This window comes from Canis lupus, chromosome 18 (genome assembly GCF_003254725.2).
Source record: "Canis lupus dingo isolate Sandy chromosome 18, ASM325472v2, whole genome shotgun sequence".
Lineage (NCBI taxonomy): Eukaryota > Metazoa > Chordata > Mammalia > Carnivora > Canidae > Canis > Canis lupus.
In genome coordinates this window covers 40,139,108-40,154,327 of record NC_064260.1, presented here as the reverse complement: position 1 = coordinate 40,154,327, position 15,220 = coordinate 40,139,108, and the positions used below count along the sequence as shown (strand labels likewise).

Here is a 15,220-nt window from a genome sequence, read left to right as displayed (position 1 = left end):
AATGTCTTCATTTCATGCAAATTCAGGAAGTTTAAGTGCCTTGGCTTTTCATTATTTCTACTTGTTTTGTAGGACTCAAGCTGTGTCTCAGTGCATTATGTGTGGGGCTGATTTAATAGGCAAGCCTAACTTTAGCATTATTATAAGCTTTTGCCCCAATATGTGTATATTATATGCCTAGAGTTTACTCATTCACATGCTCATATTTTATTCATTCAATAAATGTTATTGAGTACTCACTCTTGTTTTAATATCCCAAATTTACTTTCACAAATTTTATTTTGCTGTGGAACAGGCAATGATAAAATGGCAATTGATTTAAAAATAAATAAAATATGAGTATGTTACAGATGTGGGTGAAATCTGTATTTTTGAGGCTTACAGTTTTTGATAATAGCAGGAAGAGTATGACTCTGGCCATGAGTAAAGGATCAAGTGGAGGCAAAGTTATTGTAAGACATCAAGAAGATGAGAAAGTAAAGTATTGGAAGGATTAACTTTAGGTTTATGAAACCAGTTCAATGCCAAAAAAATAAAATAGAATTCCCTAGTCAAATAACAAACACACTGTATACTTTAGGAAGCAGTGGCCCTTATTTAGAGATTTTGATGATAATGTAACAGAAGTATCTCCAACACAATAAAAATAGTCTGTACATAGCATAATTAAGTTTGTTTCTACCGCACATCTTGCTATATACTTAATACTGCAATACACCAAGAAAGGACAATAGATTTTTACAGTATTTCATAATTAGGTAAGTATGGCTGATAAGTGCATTATTCATCTGTAGGACATAGCTAAAATATGGGGAGATAAATATGTGACTGAGTATAAGTCCACTGGAAAAGATATTCAAAAATAATTACAGCAATAATAGTAAAAAAAAAAAAAAGAAGAAGAAGTAACTTGGTCATTTCTCTGGGTCATTAATGTTTTTTTCAAGTTCTAAGTTCTCATGCTTAACCAGGTTAGGCAGGGAAGAGATTATGGAAATTTATGATATGTATTTTCTCCAAGACAAGCATTTTAACTACACTCTACTTCATGAGAAAAGCTGCACTTGTTCTTCTCATGAAGTAGAAGCAGAAGAGGTAGGTTCTTGTCTCACAGAGTCAAAGGCTGAATCTCGTGGACAAAGGAGAGTGAGTAAAGTGATAAAAGTTTTTTAAGTGAAGATACAGAGGAAGCTCTCAGAAGTGAGAGGGGTCCTGACAGGGTTGCCACTGAGGGTTGGTCTTTTATTGAAAGCTAACCAGGGAACGTAAATCCTTTTAACATCTCTATTGATATTATCATTGAGTAACGACTTGTGAGGACATCTTTAATGGCTTACTTCTTTTGTTGGGGTCAAATAATTCTTCATTGGTCACAAGTAGCTATTATAATAAGACCCCACGTCTGGCACCTGGGACAGGATAGTCTGGTTTATCTCTGGTTTTCCTTCATCTTCACATTTTGGGATTTTTTTGTGAGCCTGATTCCATGGCCCCCTATCTATCTCTCCCTACCTAGGCCTGCTTGTCCCTTATTCAAAGTCAGCTGCTTATGAGGATATGGAGTGTGATCATTTTAGATATATCAAAAACAATTCTATTTTTGTTCTTCCTCTCTTGACTGCCTTCTTTTACTATTCTATTTGCACAAATTTCATATTTTCCTTGTAATGGCAATGTTAGATATTAGTAAATTCTAGCTTTTTTAGTTTTTATTTAAATTCCAGTTAGTTAACAGTGTAATGTTAGTTTGAGGTTTATTATTTAGTGATTCAACACTTATATATCACACTCTGTGCTCATCACAACAAATGCCCTCTTTAATCCCCATCACCTATTTAACCCATCCTCCCAACCTACTTCCCCTCTGGTAATCACCAGTTTGCTGTCTGTCATTAAGAGTCTGTTTTATTTAACTCATCCTCCCACCCACCTCCCCTCCGGTAATCACATTTGTTGTCTGTCATTTAAGAGTCTGTTTTCTTGGTTTGTTTATCTCTTTTTTAATCCCCATGAGCATATGTTCTGTTTCCTAAATCCCACATATAAGTGAAATCTTTTGTCTTTCTCTGACTTATTTGACTTAGCATAATACCCTCTGCCTTCATCCATGATGTTGTAAATGGCAAAATTTCATTCTTTTTTATGGCTGAGTAATATTTCATTGTATATAGATCACTTTTTTTTTATTCATTCATCACTCAATGGATATTTGAGTTCTTTCCATAATTTGGCTATTGTTATAATGCTGCTATAAACATGAGGGTACGTGTATCCCTTTGAGTTAGTACTTTTATCCTTTGGGTAAATATGTAATAGTGATGTTGATGAAGTTTTGGAATATAGGTGAGGTTTGGTGGGGTGAGGTCTGGAGCTGACAACCCAGAAAGAATTCGGTGCAAAATCATGGTTTTATTAAAGCATGGGGACAGGACCCATGGGCAGGAAGAGCTACTGCCTAGGCTTTGAGGAGTGGATGATTATACACTTAAGAGTTGGGAAGGGTTTGAGGATAGCATACTTTCTAAGGAATTTTGGAAGCAAGGTTTCCATGACCTTGAAGGGCTAGCTATTGTTTGGAAAAGTTCACTTATTATTGTCTAATAAAATCTTAATAATGAGATCTTCAGATATATCAGTGGGCCATGTGCTTGGGGGATGATTGCCAACACGTATCTTGAAGGGGTTTAGAGATAAAGGAAATTTCTAAAGGAATTTTTGTACATTAAAGTAGACTTACAGGATCCTGGGGGTCAAGCTAAGATTGCCTTTTGCCCTTAGCAGAGTATTAACATCAAGCCAGCTGAGTTCATAGAGGAATGTCCCTCTGCCTGTTTCAAGGACTTGTCGATGTGTTTTGTCCTCAGCTAGCCCTTTGTTCCCAATCACAATTGCTGAATTGGAGGGTAGTCCTATTTTTAATTTTTTTGGAACTTCCATATTGTTTTCAATAGTGGTTGCACCAGGTTGCATTTCCACCAATAGTGGAAGGTGTAAAAGGGTTCCCCTTTATTTCTGCATCCTTGCCAATACCTATTGTTTCCTATGTTGCTAATTTTAGCCATTCTGACTGATGTGAGGTGATATATCATTGTAGTTTTTATTTATATTTCTCTGATGATCAATGATGTTGAGGATCTTTTCATGTGTCTATTGGTCATCTTTTTTTTTTTTTTAAATTTTTTATTTATTTATGATAGTCACAGAGAGAGAGAGAGAGAGAGGCAGAGACATAGGCAGAGGGAGAAGCAGGCTCCATGCACCGGGAGCCTGATGTGGGACTTGATCCCGGGTCTTCAGGATCGCGCCCTGGGCCAAAGGCAGGCGCCAAACCGCTGCGCCACCCAGGGATCCCTCTATTGGTCATCTTTATTTCTTCTTTGGAGAAATGTCCATGTCTTCTGCCCATTTTTTTTTAAAATGGATTGTATGTTTTTTGGGTAGTGAGTTTTGTAAGTTCTTTATATATTTTGGATACTAACTTTTAGCAGATATGTTATTTCCACCTTTAAAAATAGAGGTCAAAATCAAGTATTTTCTATGATAGTATTTCTGGATAATCACTAAGTTTCTTATCATTTCCTCATTTTAACTTGTTTTATCCAGATTTTGCGTCTCACTTCTCTAAATCAGGTTTCTTGTATTGTCCACAGGAATCAAGAAAACCAGAGTGCTGAAGCCACTTTCATTCTATTGGGCTTTTCAGAATATCCAGAACTCCAGATGCCCCTGTTCCTTTTATTCTTTACCATCTACACAGTTACTGTTTTGGGAAATCTGGGCATGGTCATGATTATCCAGATCAATCCCAAACTCCATACCCCCATGTACTTCTTCCTCAGCCATCTTTCTTTTGTTGATTTCTGTTACTCTACAGTAGTTACACCCAAACTATTAGAAAACTTGGTTGTGGAAGACAGAACCATCTCCTTTATAGGATGCATTATGCAATTCTTCTTTGCATGCATATTTGTGGTGACGGAAACATTCATGTTCGCAGTGATGGCCTATGATCGATTTGTGGCAGTTTGTAACCCACTTCTCTACACAGTTGTCATGTCTCAGAAGCTTTGCTCCTTATTGGTGAGTGCATCATACTCCTGGGGTATAGCCTGCTCCTTAACATACACATACTTTTTGTTGACCTTATCCTTTTGTGGGACTAACTTCATAAATAACTTTGTCTGTGAACATGCTGCCATTGTCTCTGTGTCCTGCTCTAACCCCTACATTAGCCAGAAGATCATTTTAGTCTCTGCCACGTTCAATGAAATAAGCAGCTTGATGATCATTCTTACCTCCTATGTTTTTATCTTTATCACTGTCATGAAGATGCCTTCAACTGGAGGTCGCCACAAAGTCTTCTCAACATGTGCCTCTCATCTGACTGCTATTACAATCTTCCATGGGACCATCCTATTCCTCTACTGTGTACCTGACTCCAGAAGTTCATGGCTCATGGTCAAGGTGGCTTCTGTGTTTTACACTGTGGTCATCCCCATGCTGAACCCACTGATCTACAGTCTCAGGAACAAAGATGTGAAGGAGACAGTAAAGAAGTTAATTAATGTTAAATTGTTCTGTGACAAAATATAAAGCCAGAAATATTAATTAGTTCTTTTGGAGAGTATTGGTAAGAGTTGTTCAAGGCTCTATCAGTACATACGTGTATGACAATCTTGCCATTGAAAGTCCATTATCTGTTCACTCTAATATTTACTAAAGTAACTTTAATACTACATATGATATTAGGGATAAAAGATTAAGCTATTTAAACTCGAAGTTTTTGATTCATAAATTGGAATACAAAAGTTTCTATGTCAGTGTACATGACTTTTTAATTGCCTAGGCCAAATTTCAGTTTAGTTCATGTCATGTGAGGTGTGATATTTTTGAGATGATCTGAAGAGTTATGGCTTATAAAAGAGTTAGCGTTTATAAAAGTAGAACATTAAAAGCTGTTTAACACAAAATTCTAAATTTCTAATATAAATATTATATATAATTCCTAAATTTCTAATATATATATGTTATATATATTACATAATTAAATATATATATTTAATTCCACAAGAACCATTTTGGTATTAGAAGACTCCCAGGAAAACAAAAATAAATAAGGAATATGTCTCCCTTAAAAAGTCCATAATACAATGTAAATTATAATTGGTAGTATAACCAAATATAAAATATTTTCTATGTACTAGCACAAGAAAATAATATACATTTTGAAAATATATATCCATTACCCTAGTTTTTCTATTTATGTCAATGTGGTTGTCCTTTACTCATTTATTCAAAATTTTATTGGAATAGTTTTAGATCTGAAAATATAAGAAGTGATAAAGAGATTCCAATTATTTTTTCCCAGTTTTCCCTCTGATCATATAATACAACAACCAGGATATTAATAATGATACAATGTACAGATCTTGCTTGTGCATCAATATTTTATTAACAAAAAAATCTCAAATCCCAGAGGGTCATAACAAAAGCAATCCTTTAGAACCAGTGACTTGACTAAAGTAGCTCTGCTGATACCACCTGGGTCACTTGGGTGTCAATACTGAGCTGACCATATCAGCTAACCTTCAGCCTTTGGCCTGTTTGTAGGTCATCTTTATTGGACTATTCAACTAATGATCTCTGTTGTAAGTAGAGTCACAATAAAGTAGGCAAAAATAAAAGCATATTTTAAGCACCTGTTTGTGTCTTACCTGTTAACATTTTATGAGTTCAAGCAAATCATATGGCTAAGCCCAAAGTCAAGGTGTGAGCAATGTATCTGCCTCTTGTGAAACTGTTAAGTTATAAGTCAACAGTCAGGGTATAAGGAGATGTGAAGAATCTGGTTCAAAATCTACCAAAGATTGATGAAAACATTTACCTCATTGAACACATTCCTCCTTGATAATGACAGGTAATTTTATGGCCAATAACAGATAACCCATGACTGGGGTAGGTTTCACCCAAGTTTTCTAACAGTTGACAGGTCACTGGATTGCTTTAAGGAAATGACTGGTTGAGATTAAATATAAGAACTCACCTTTTCTTTTCTGTCTTACTAATCATGATTAAGGTTTACAAGCAAAGAGTAGGGAGATGTTCTTGTGTGGCTGGTCTAATTCAACCATTTAATCATTAACTTATTTCCTTCCGTAATTTAGAGTCTTATTTTCATTTGAAAATTATCTGCTCTTTCCCATAATGCTTTATGCTGAATCAAATATCTTATGTAATTAAGAATATGTAAAAATTATCAATACTCATGGTATATTGCAACAGTAACAAAGGATTTAGTTTAATTTTAATTGTCAACCAGTGATCATAAGTAAATGATCCTTTCAGATAACTTTAAAGTGTGTATGCCTCTGTGTGTGTGTGTGTATGTGTGTATGTAGCTTAAGAAGGATCTTTCTGAAACACAAAAATAAGTTAGGAAGCTTGAGCATATATCATTGAATATTTGGTATATTCAATATGTTTTCTAAGATTAAAAATTAGAATATATTGGGATGCCTGGGTGGCTCAGTGGTTGAGTGCCTGCCTTGGCCTCAGGGTGTGATCCTAGGGTCTGGAATCAAGTCCCACATCAGGCTGCCTGCATAGAGCCTGCTTCTCCCTCCACCTATGTCTCTGCATCTCTCTTTCTGTGTCTCTCATGAGTAAATAAATAAAATCTTTAAAAAATTAGAATATATTATTTTTAAAGATTTTTAAAAAAGATTTTATTTATTTATTCACGAGAGACACAGAGATAGAGCAAGAGAGGCAGAGACACAGGCAGAGGGAGAAGCAAACTTCATGCAGGGAGCCTGACTTGGGACTTGATCCCGGGACTCCAGGATCATGCCCTGGGCCGAAGGCAGGTGCTAAACCCACTGAGCCACTCAGGGATCCTCTGAATATATTATTTTTAAATACTGATTTTGAAGGTATGTAACTTGGAGTTTGATACTTTAGTTTTCTGTCTTTTAGTGGAAAATAAAACAAGAAAAAGTAAGGAGTTTGCAGAATCCTTTAAAACATGATGTTCCTTTAATTTGGTAAGTGTTCTTGCATATGCAGCTTTATTGACACAAATATAATGCAAAATTCTTTTCAAAAAGCCTCAGGTTGTACTTTCAACCTGAAAGTTGACATTCTAATCATGAAGCTAAATGAATGTTAGGTAATATGCTAGTTCACTAATGATTGTGTTCAGTGATAGTTACGGGCTATTTTTTTTTTCTACCAATGGATTTATATATTATTCTTCCTTTAAAATTTTGGATGTAGTAGGCATAAGTGTGACTTTTTCTTCTCCAAGACCTGTGACAAAACAGGTACAAATGGTTAAAATATCAACACTATGACCTCTGTGATTGAACTGAAGACTGCAGCTGGATCTATAGCCAAGATCAGGATAACTAACATGTCTCCACTCTCCCAACCCCCCGAGGGCAAACATATCAGCAAAATAAGCCTTAATGGTTGAATGTAAAAATATCTATAGTATAATGTTAAATGTGCTTCTATATAAATCCAAATGGGATCACATAAGCAAAATTAAGAGACTTAGCAAGTGTTAACACATGTAGTGTTATCCTAATAACCATAATTATGTTGGGATCATTGGGATAGATATGACTCTAATTTTTTCATAATTTTAACAAGTATAACATTGATAGGGAGCAAATTATTATTTTATTTTATTTTATTTTATTTTATTTTATTTTATTTTATTTTATTATCTTTATTTTATTTTATTTTTGGGAGTGCAAGCAGGAGGGGCAGAGGGAGAGGGAGAGAGAGAGAATCTTAAGCAGGCTCCACGCCCAGCACAGAGCCCTATGTGGGGTTCATCTCAAGACCCTGAGATCAAGACCTGAGCTAAAATCAAGAGTTGGATGCTTAACTGACTGAGCCACCCAGGAGGCCCAGGAGCAAATTATTTTTTAAGATGTAAAGATCAATCTGTCAATGATTTGGAAGAAATTATAGTCCAAGTTGCAGAAGAGCAATTCTCTCTAATTATTTTGTTTGTAGCTAATGGCTGCACATGCTGTCAGGATTCTCTGGAGTCTGTGTCCCCAAGGTTATATACTTAGAATAAAACCAACACCATCATGGCATATAGTTTTCAGGTCTGTCTACTCCTGAAGTATATCTCTGTACTCCCTCCAAAATTTCTTGACCTTCATAAAAAATGACATTCTTGATATCTTTGTTCAATGATATTTTGCCAAAATTATCAACCTTCTGATTAAAGAACTGTAACTATTGAACAAAAATTTCAATTTTGAGACAGAAAGCATATGCAGTTTATTCATACTGGCAAGGAAGCCTTCAATTAAAATGCATCAGGAAAATCTGGCTTTTGGTGAGTTGATTCAACAACCTAGGATTGATTATATTTTCTTTTTTAAAGATTTTATTTATTCATGAGAGACATAGAAAGTGAGGCAGAGACATAGGCAGAGGGAGACATAGGCTCCCTGCAGGGAGCCTGATTCAGAGCTCAATCCCAGGACCCTGGATAATGACCTGAGCCAGAGATAGACGCTCAACCACTGAGCCACCCAGGCACTCCTGATTACCTTTTCATTCTCCTGTGAAAGACACTGGAATCCAGCACATTGCAGGAGGAACAACCTACCTGAACTGAGTAGCAACTGCCATCTCTACTTGGTTTATGTTTATACTCAACCGGCTGCATTCTGCTTGCATTATCCCCAGGACCATTATCCTGAACTTGAAAATATGTCTCCACTGGTTAAGCTAATCACATTAGGGGTTCATAAAGAAAATGTTAAATGTGAGTCTTATTCTTAAGAAGTGATATTCTTCAGGGAAAAAGCTGATGCACACATACATGCACTCATGCACACATATGTAGCAAATGTGCCAGGCATTGCACAAGCTTTGTGGTAATGTGAGTGGAAAGAACATAGAATAAGAGAAAAGACATTTAGATTAACCAGCAGTTTTCTTGGAAGCTCTGTGGTACCTAATGAAATGGTGACAGGATATAAAACAAGGGTAAAGATGCCATTTCAGAGGGATAAATAGTGGATCAGAAACTACAAATGCTTGTTTTTGTACAATAAAGATTTAAAATCCTACTAAGGGGATGCCCGGGTGGCTCAGCAGTTGAGTGTCTGCCTTTGGCTCAGGGTGTGATTGTGGAGTCCTGGGATCAAGTCCCACATCAGGCTCCCTGCAAGGAGCCTGCTTCTCCCTCTGCCTATGCCTCTGCCTCTCTCTCTCTCTGTGTCTCATGAATAAATGAATAAAATCTTTAAAAAAAAAAACCTACTATGAATGGAAAGTATTGTAGTGGCTGCAGGATGCCAGGAGATATTAAAGACATTTAGGCAGAAGAGTTTCAATGTGATTCATTTAGTATAAAATGCCCTCAAAAATATTTATACTGCTGCGTTCCAGGCTAAGTGAGAGTTAACAAAAGTTAATTTTACAGATTGGACTATAGTTTGACAGTTGACTCATATCCAGATGAGTGGATAGTAGATATAGTAAAAATGAAGAAGGTGACTTTGACTGTTCTCTCTTTCCTTCTTTCCTGATTGCCTTTCCCACAGTCACAGATACAAGATAGCAGAAGAGTCAGAAAGAACAGAAAGGGTTATGAAAGCAAAGGAAAATTGAGATTATATGTTGCTGGATTAGAAACATACATCATTGGGAATCCCACACTCAGTGAAAAATCTAAAATTAAATGAGTCCAGGACATAAAACTTAAAAAAAAATTAAATGTTTTATTTATTTATTTGAGAGAGAGTGAGTGAGTGAGAGAAAGAGCATGAACAGAGGGATGGACAGAGGGAGAGGAATAAGCAGACTCCCCCTGAGCAGGGAGCCTCACATGGGGCTTAATCCCAGGACCCTGGGATCATGACCTGAGCCCAAGGCAGATACTTAATGGACTGAATCACCCAGGTTCCCCCATATAATCCTTTTAAAAATAACTTTCCAAATATGCAGTGCAAAGACATTTCAAAACTCAGAATTCATACTAATTTCATGGAGATTAATTCTAACATTAGACAATTCAGATGGAAAGAAACTGGTTTTGTGGAGGCCTTAACCAAGTGCAGGATTTGTTCCCAGATATTCTAAAGTTAGTTCTCAGTTGAGATGTTCACGCTAAACATTAAGTGAGCTAGCATAGTGTTATTACCCACGTTTTATAGATGACAGAATTGAGGCTCATAAAATTAAGCAATTTGCTAAAGAAGCTTATGTGAAATGTGACATAGGCTGAATATGAACTAATGGAATCTGTTTCCTAACCCCAAGTGATCTATAAAATAGCAAGATGTGAGACTGCCTTTTCTCCACTCATTCAAAATAGCCTCTTCTGAATGTAGAGAACAGAAAAGGTTGATAGTACAGTTTTATAAGAAAAGTTTCTGATAAGAAAAGGTAAGTGGGGGCTGCCTGGGTGGCTCAGTAGGTTGGGTGACTGCCTTCTGCTCAGGTCATTATCCAGAGTTCTGTGATGGAGTCCCGTGTTGACGTCCTTGCTCAACAGGGTAGTATGCTTCTCTGCATTTGTACTCTCTATCTCAAATAAATAAATAAAACCTTTAAAAAAAAGGTAAGTAGGATAATTTATTTTCCATTTTCTGTGGTGTAATGGATACAATTTCTTTATTCAACCCCAATCATATTTCCAGATACCAGGCTAAGTTAGTTAAAAATACTCATATTGCTTTGATAAAATCATCACCATAACATTATTGTTAAGATAATATTAACAATTATTACCTTCTTTGTGCATTTTTGTACCTGCATACTTTGTAAACCAGCAAATATATAATGTAAGCCTGGTCCTCAAAAGGATTTTGGAATGGGTGAAGAAGTCTCACGTTCATTGTAAGTGCCCTTGAGCTCTTCTAGTCCTGAAGACATCCTGTTACTCTTTTATTTAAAGTTTACGTGGGGCACATGTTGAATACAGTACGTTCACTCTTCAGAAGTGAAAGCAAAAGAATATTTACCAAAAATTTAACAAATAGACCAAATAATAACGAGAGTGATTGGTGATACAAATGGAATGTGAAGGCATTCTGGGCAGACAGATGGCCCGAGAAAAGGCAAGCAGTAGTGTGGTCTTCAGCAATTCAGTTAGGCTGAAAGGCCGTGCAAGCAGCAGAGAGAAAAAGGAGTCGACAGTGCATGAAATTGAATAACAAATGCACAATCCTCAGCTTTGAACATTCCAAGCGCACAAATGTGAGATTTGTTGCTTTCTGGTAAATCCTGGACACAGTTTGACATGGCAGTAAATTGACCTAACACAGTTCAAATATTTGACTACAAGTACTCAGGCATTATTATTAGATATATAACATATGGAAGCAGATTGCAGAGTTCATTGCCTTTGGCTTGGCAAGGTAACCCTGAAAAGATTAGTCTTAGTTTCAATATCAGCTCAGAGAGTCTATGCTATCGATACCCAGAATATTGAGTAGGTAGGCCCTCAGGAGTATTTAGAAATCAGTATGAGGAAGAAAATGGAAAAACAAAGCACAACAAAACAAAAACTTTAAAAATGCTTATCCAGAGGGTAAGAGAACAAGAGATCTCTTTTAATGTCCTCAAATATTTGAAAAGTCTCTTGATGGAGAGGGTTAGCTTTAATTTCTGAGAATTCCAAAGAAAAAGAGAGAAAGAGATCCATTTGGATCTGGAAAGCACCAGAAAAATACACTAGGATTTATACTGCTCAGGATAAATTTTCAAAGAGAGGATTGACTATGGTGGTTACTGCTTTGGTAATTTCCATTGACTGATGCTGAAAAGAGATCATTAGATGTGATTAGAAGCTTTAATATAAGGAGGGGGCAGTGGAAGTATTACTAAAGAAGACTAAACTAAAGACATGTGAAAATATTCAGGAATTCTCCACTTTTCAACTGTATCAGGTCTTGTCTTAATTTAATTTGGAGTCTTTGCCAAAGATGATGGTAATGGTTCCCTCTAGCGCTTGGCAGTTATAGCAGATTCTATCTCAGAATTTTTAACCTGCATGAACGTGACCTGATAAAAGCCATCAAAGTTCCTGAATTTAGAGAGCCATTTTTTTTTTTAAGTAGATACCCATAACTAAATGCATGAAGTTCACTACAGGTCAACCCAATCTTCTATGTAACGGAAAATGTGATCATGTACCTGATGCTTTGCTCCTGATTAGTGGTAGATTTAACGATAAGCTGGTGCTGGTTACAGACAAAGCTAAACTTTGTGAAAGTTCACAGATGTGTTCAAGATGACAGCAACATATTCACTGTGTCTCCATGTCCACTTCTAGATTTAATCATGTGAAGTTTTAAAAAAATTACTCATGTGAAATGTGTAATGTTTAAACTTCTGTTGGTTTATGGAAACAAAATACTCATATTTTTTAATCTAACGCATTTTTTTCCCATTCTTCACCATTCAGGCTTGTCGCATCAGAAAAAGGCTTTGCGTTGTTGTTGTAAGAGATATTTCTTTTTCAGTACTATATATATATATAGAGAGAGAGAGTGTGTGTGTGTGTGCACACGTTATAATCACTGGTAAATAAGCAGACTTTTTTCCACTTTGATACAGTTTGTACTACTGACAGCATAACCAACAGAAGATAGTTATGTGAAGCTTTCAAGACTTATTTCCAAGACACTGCTTCTAAAAACAGTTTTAAATGATTAAGCATGTTGAGCCTTAAAAATGACCATCTGATGGGGATGTAATTGACAGAACATAGTTATTATTGAAATTTTTTACCAGACCAAGTATAGGGCCTCTTAAGTAGATGTTTTGTGAGTCCCTGATAATAAGATATACTGAGAATAGATAAACATTCAATATATCAATAAATATTTGTGATTATCTGATGATGTATTCCCCCCCCAAAAATTTATTATTCTGTTTTTCTTTATGTATTAGAAATGTTTAAAAAAATTAAAAAAAAAGAAATGTTTAATCTTCCCAAAGCCACTTCTGCTGCAGTCACATGACTACTATGATACGCTCAATTGTTTCCTGATTTTGCTGTTTCCTTTGTACTCATATACTTCTATTTTATCATGGGGCCATTCAAGGGGCTCAGGATCATATATATTTACAGATCATTTATGTCACATACTACTGATAAGTCCTATTCTTATTCCTTATTTTCCAGATGAAGAAACTAAAGCCCTGAATGATACAGCTAATTCCGCAAAAAGTCAGTAAGTTGTTAAGTAAGATTCTAAAGTGAAGCAGAGCACCCATGAGAACCTGCTGGCCATATTGCCTTCCCTGCCTTACACAGACCTGCCCCAATTTCTTTCTACTCTTCCTTCTCAAGTTCTGCTGCTCAGTTTTCTGTTCTTCTCCTTTATTCGTCTTTTAAAATCAAGAGCCATGGAACTAGATGAAGGAAATCAGAGCTCTGTGACCACATTCATTCTCCTGGGTTTCTCAGAATACCCACACCTCCAGATGCCCCTCTTCCTGGTGTTCTTGACTGTCTACACGGTCACTCTGGTGGGGAATCTGGGCATAATCATGGTCGTAAGGATCAATCCCAAACTCCACACCCCCATGTACTTTTTCCTCAGCCACCTATCCTTTTTGGATATTTGTTATTCCAGTGTCTTTACACCGAAACTATTAGAAACCCTGGTCACAGAAGACAGAAGTATCTCCTTCAAAGGATGCATGGTGCAATTTTTCTTCATTTGTGCATTTGTAATTACTGAAATGTTCATGTTGGCAGTAATGGCCTATGACCGATTTGTGGCTGTCTGTAACCCTCTGCTCTACACAGTTGCTATGTCTCAGAAACTCTGTGCCCTCTTGGTAGCTGGAACCTACACGTGGGGTGGCATATGTTCCTTGACACTCACATACTCTCTTTTGGAACTATCCTACTGTGGTTCCAACATCATAAATCACTTTGGCTGTGAGTATTCTGCCATCCTCTCTTTATCCTGTTCTGACCCCTACTTCAGTCAGATGACATGTTTGGTCATTTCTACATTCAACGAGGCTTGCAGCCTCCTGATTATCCTGGCCTCCTATATATTCATAGTTGTCACCATCATCAAGATGCCTTCTGCTGGTGGACTCCAGAAGGCCTTCTCCACCTGTGCCTCCCACCTGACCGCCATCACCATCTTCCATGGAATAATCCTTCTTCTCTACTGTGTGCCCAACTCCAAAAGCTCGTGGCTCCTGGTCAAAGTGGCCACGGTGTTTTTTACTGTCATGATCCCCATGTTGAACCCCCTTATTTACAGCCTGAGGAACAAAGACGTGAAAGACACAGCCAGGAAGTTAATCCATACCAAACTGCTTTCTCACTCAATGTGATTTTGATTTTTACACACACACACACACACTTTAAATATTTTTATACATTGCATTGATGGTTATTAATTTTTTCTTCAAATAATTGGAGAAAATTTATTCAGGAAATTAGTTAATTTATATACATCTGTGATTATTAAGTCTCACTGCACTTAAAAAAAAATCACTCGCAGGTGAAAAGAAAAGAAAGAAAGAAAATTCTGCTCAAGTTCCACTCCCAAAGCATAGATCAGGGGCCTCTAAAGAAGTCCTTGTCCTACCTCCCAGAACCAGTGAATATGTTACCTTCCATGTTCCCTTTCTCCCCTCACTCCTTATTCTTCCCTTCTCTTCCTCTCTCAAATAATGAACTATGACAAACAACACATAGAGAAGCAATTTTGAATAATTTTTCTGTGCATTACCTTCTCCAAGAAAGTAAAGACAAAACATTATCCGCAACTTTCAAAATACTCATAAGCATTTTCTAATCATTGCTTCTTCAGCATCCCTAGGGGCAAACTCCACTGTGGAGTTTGTGACAGTCAGAACTCTTTCTGTTTAGCTACAAGCCCTATGAATTGGTTATTAGAGTATAAATGTTAACCTTGCCTCCTTTTGAAATTCATATAAGTGAAACCTTAGAGTATATATTCCATTATGTCTGGCTTCTTTGGCTCAACATTTGTTTTAAATGGATGTTGAAGTTATTAGCTGTAATAGTAGTTCATTTCTATTGGTGAAGAATGTTCCATAAAATAAATATGCCACGATTGGTTTATTTATTCTGTTAATAGACTTTTAGTTATTTACTCTTCTTGGGTTTTATGAAAATGCTATGAACATCCTTGCACAGACATCTGCTGCCCTCACATGAGCAAGCATTCTTTTGGTGGGATGC

The 15,220-nt window shown here is 36.5% G+C and overlaps 2 protein-coding genes across 2 annotated transcripts; both read left to right on the top strand.

The window, feature by feature from the left end:
• The first annotated feature begins 407 nt into the window (after positions 1-407).
• Positions 408-4,593, top strand: LOC112663123 (olfactory receptor 5D13-like). The gene is made up of 2 exons (XM_025451704.3): positions 408-476; positions 3,604-4,593. Exons 1-2 carry the CDS (start codon positions 408-410, stop codon positions 4,591-4,593), a joined length of 1,059 nt encoding a protein of 352 aa, XP_025307489.3.
• Positions 4,594-13,392: 8,799 nt separating this feature from the next.
• LOC112663644 (olfactory receptor 5D18-like) lies at positions 13,393-14,343 on the top strand. Its single transcript, XM_025452713.1, has one exon. It carries the CDS (start codon positions 13,393-13,395, stop codon positions 14,341-14,343), a length of 951 nt encoding a protein of 316 aa, XP_025308498.1.
• Positions 14,344-15,220: the final 877 nt, after the last annotated feature.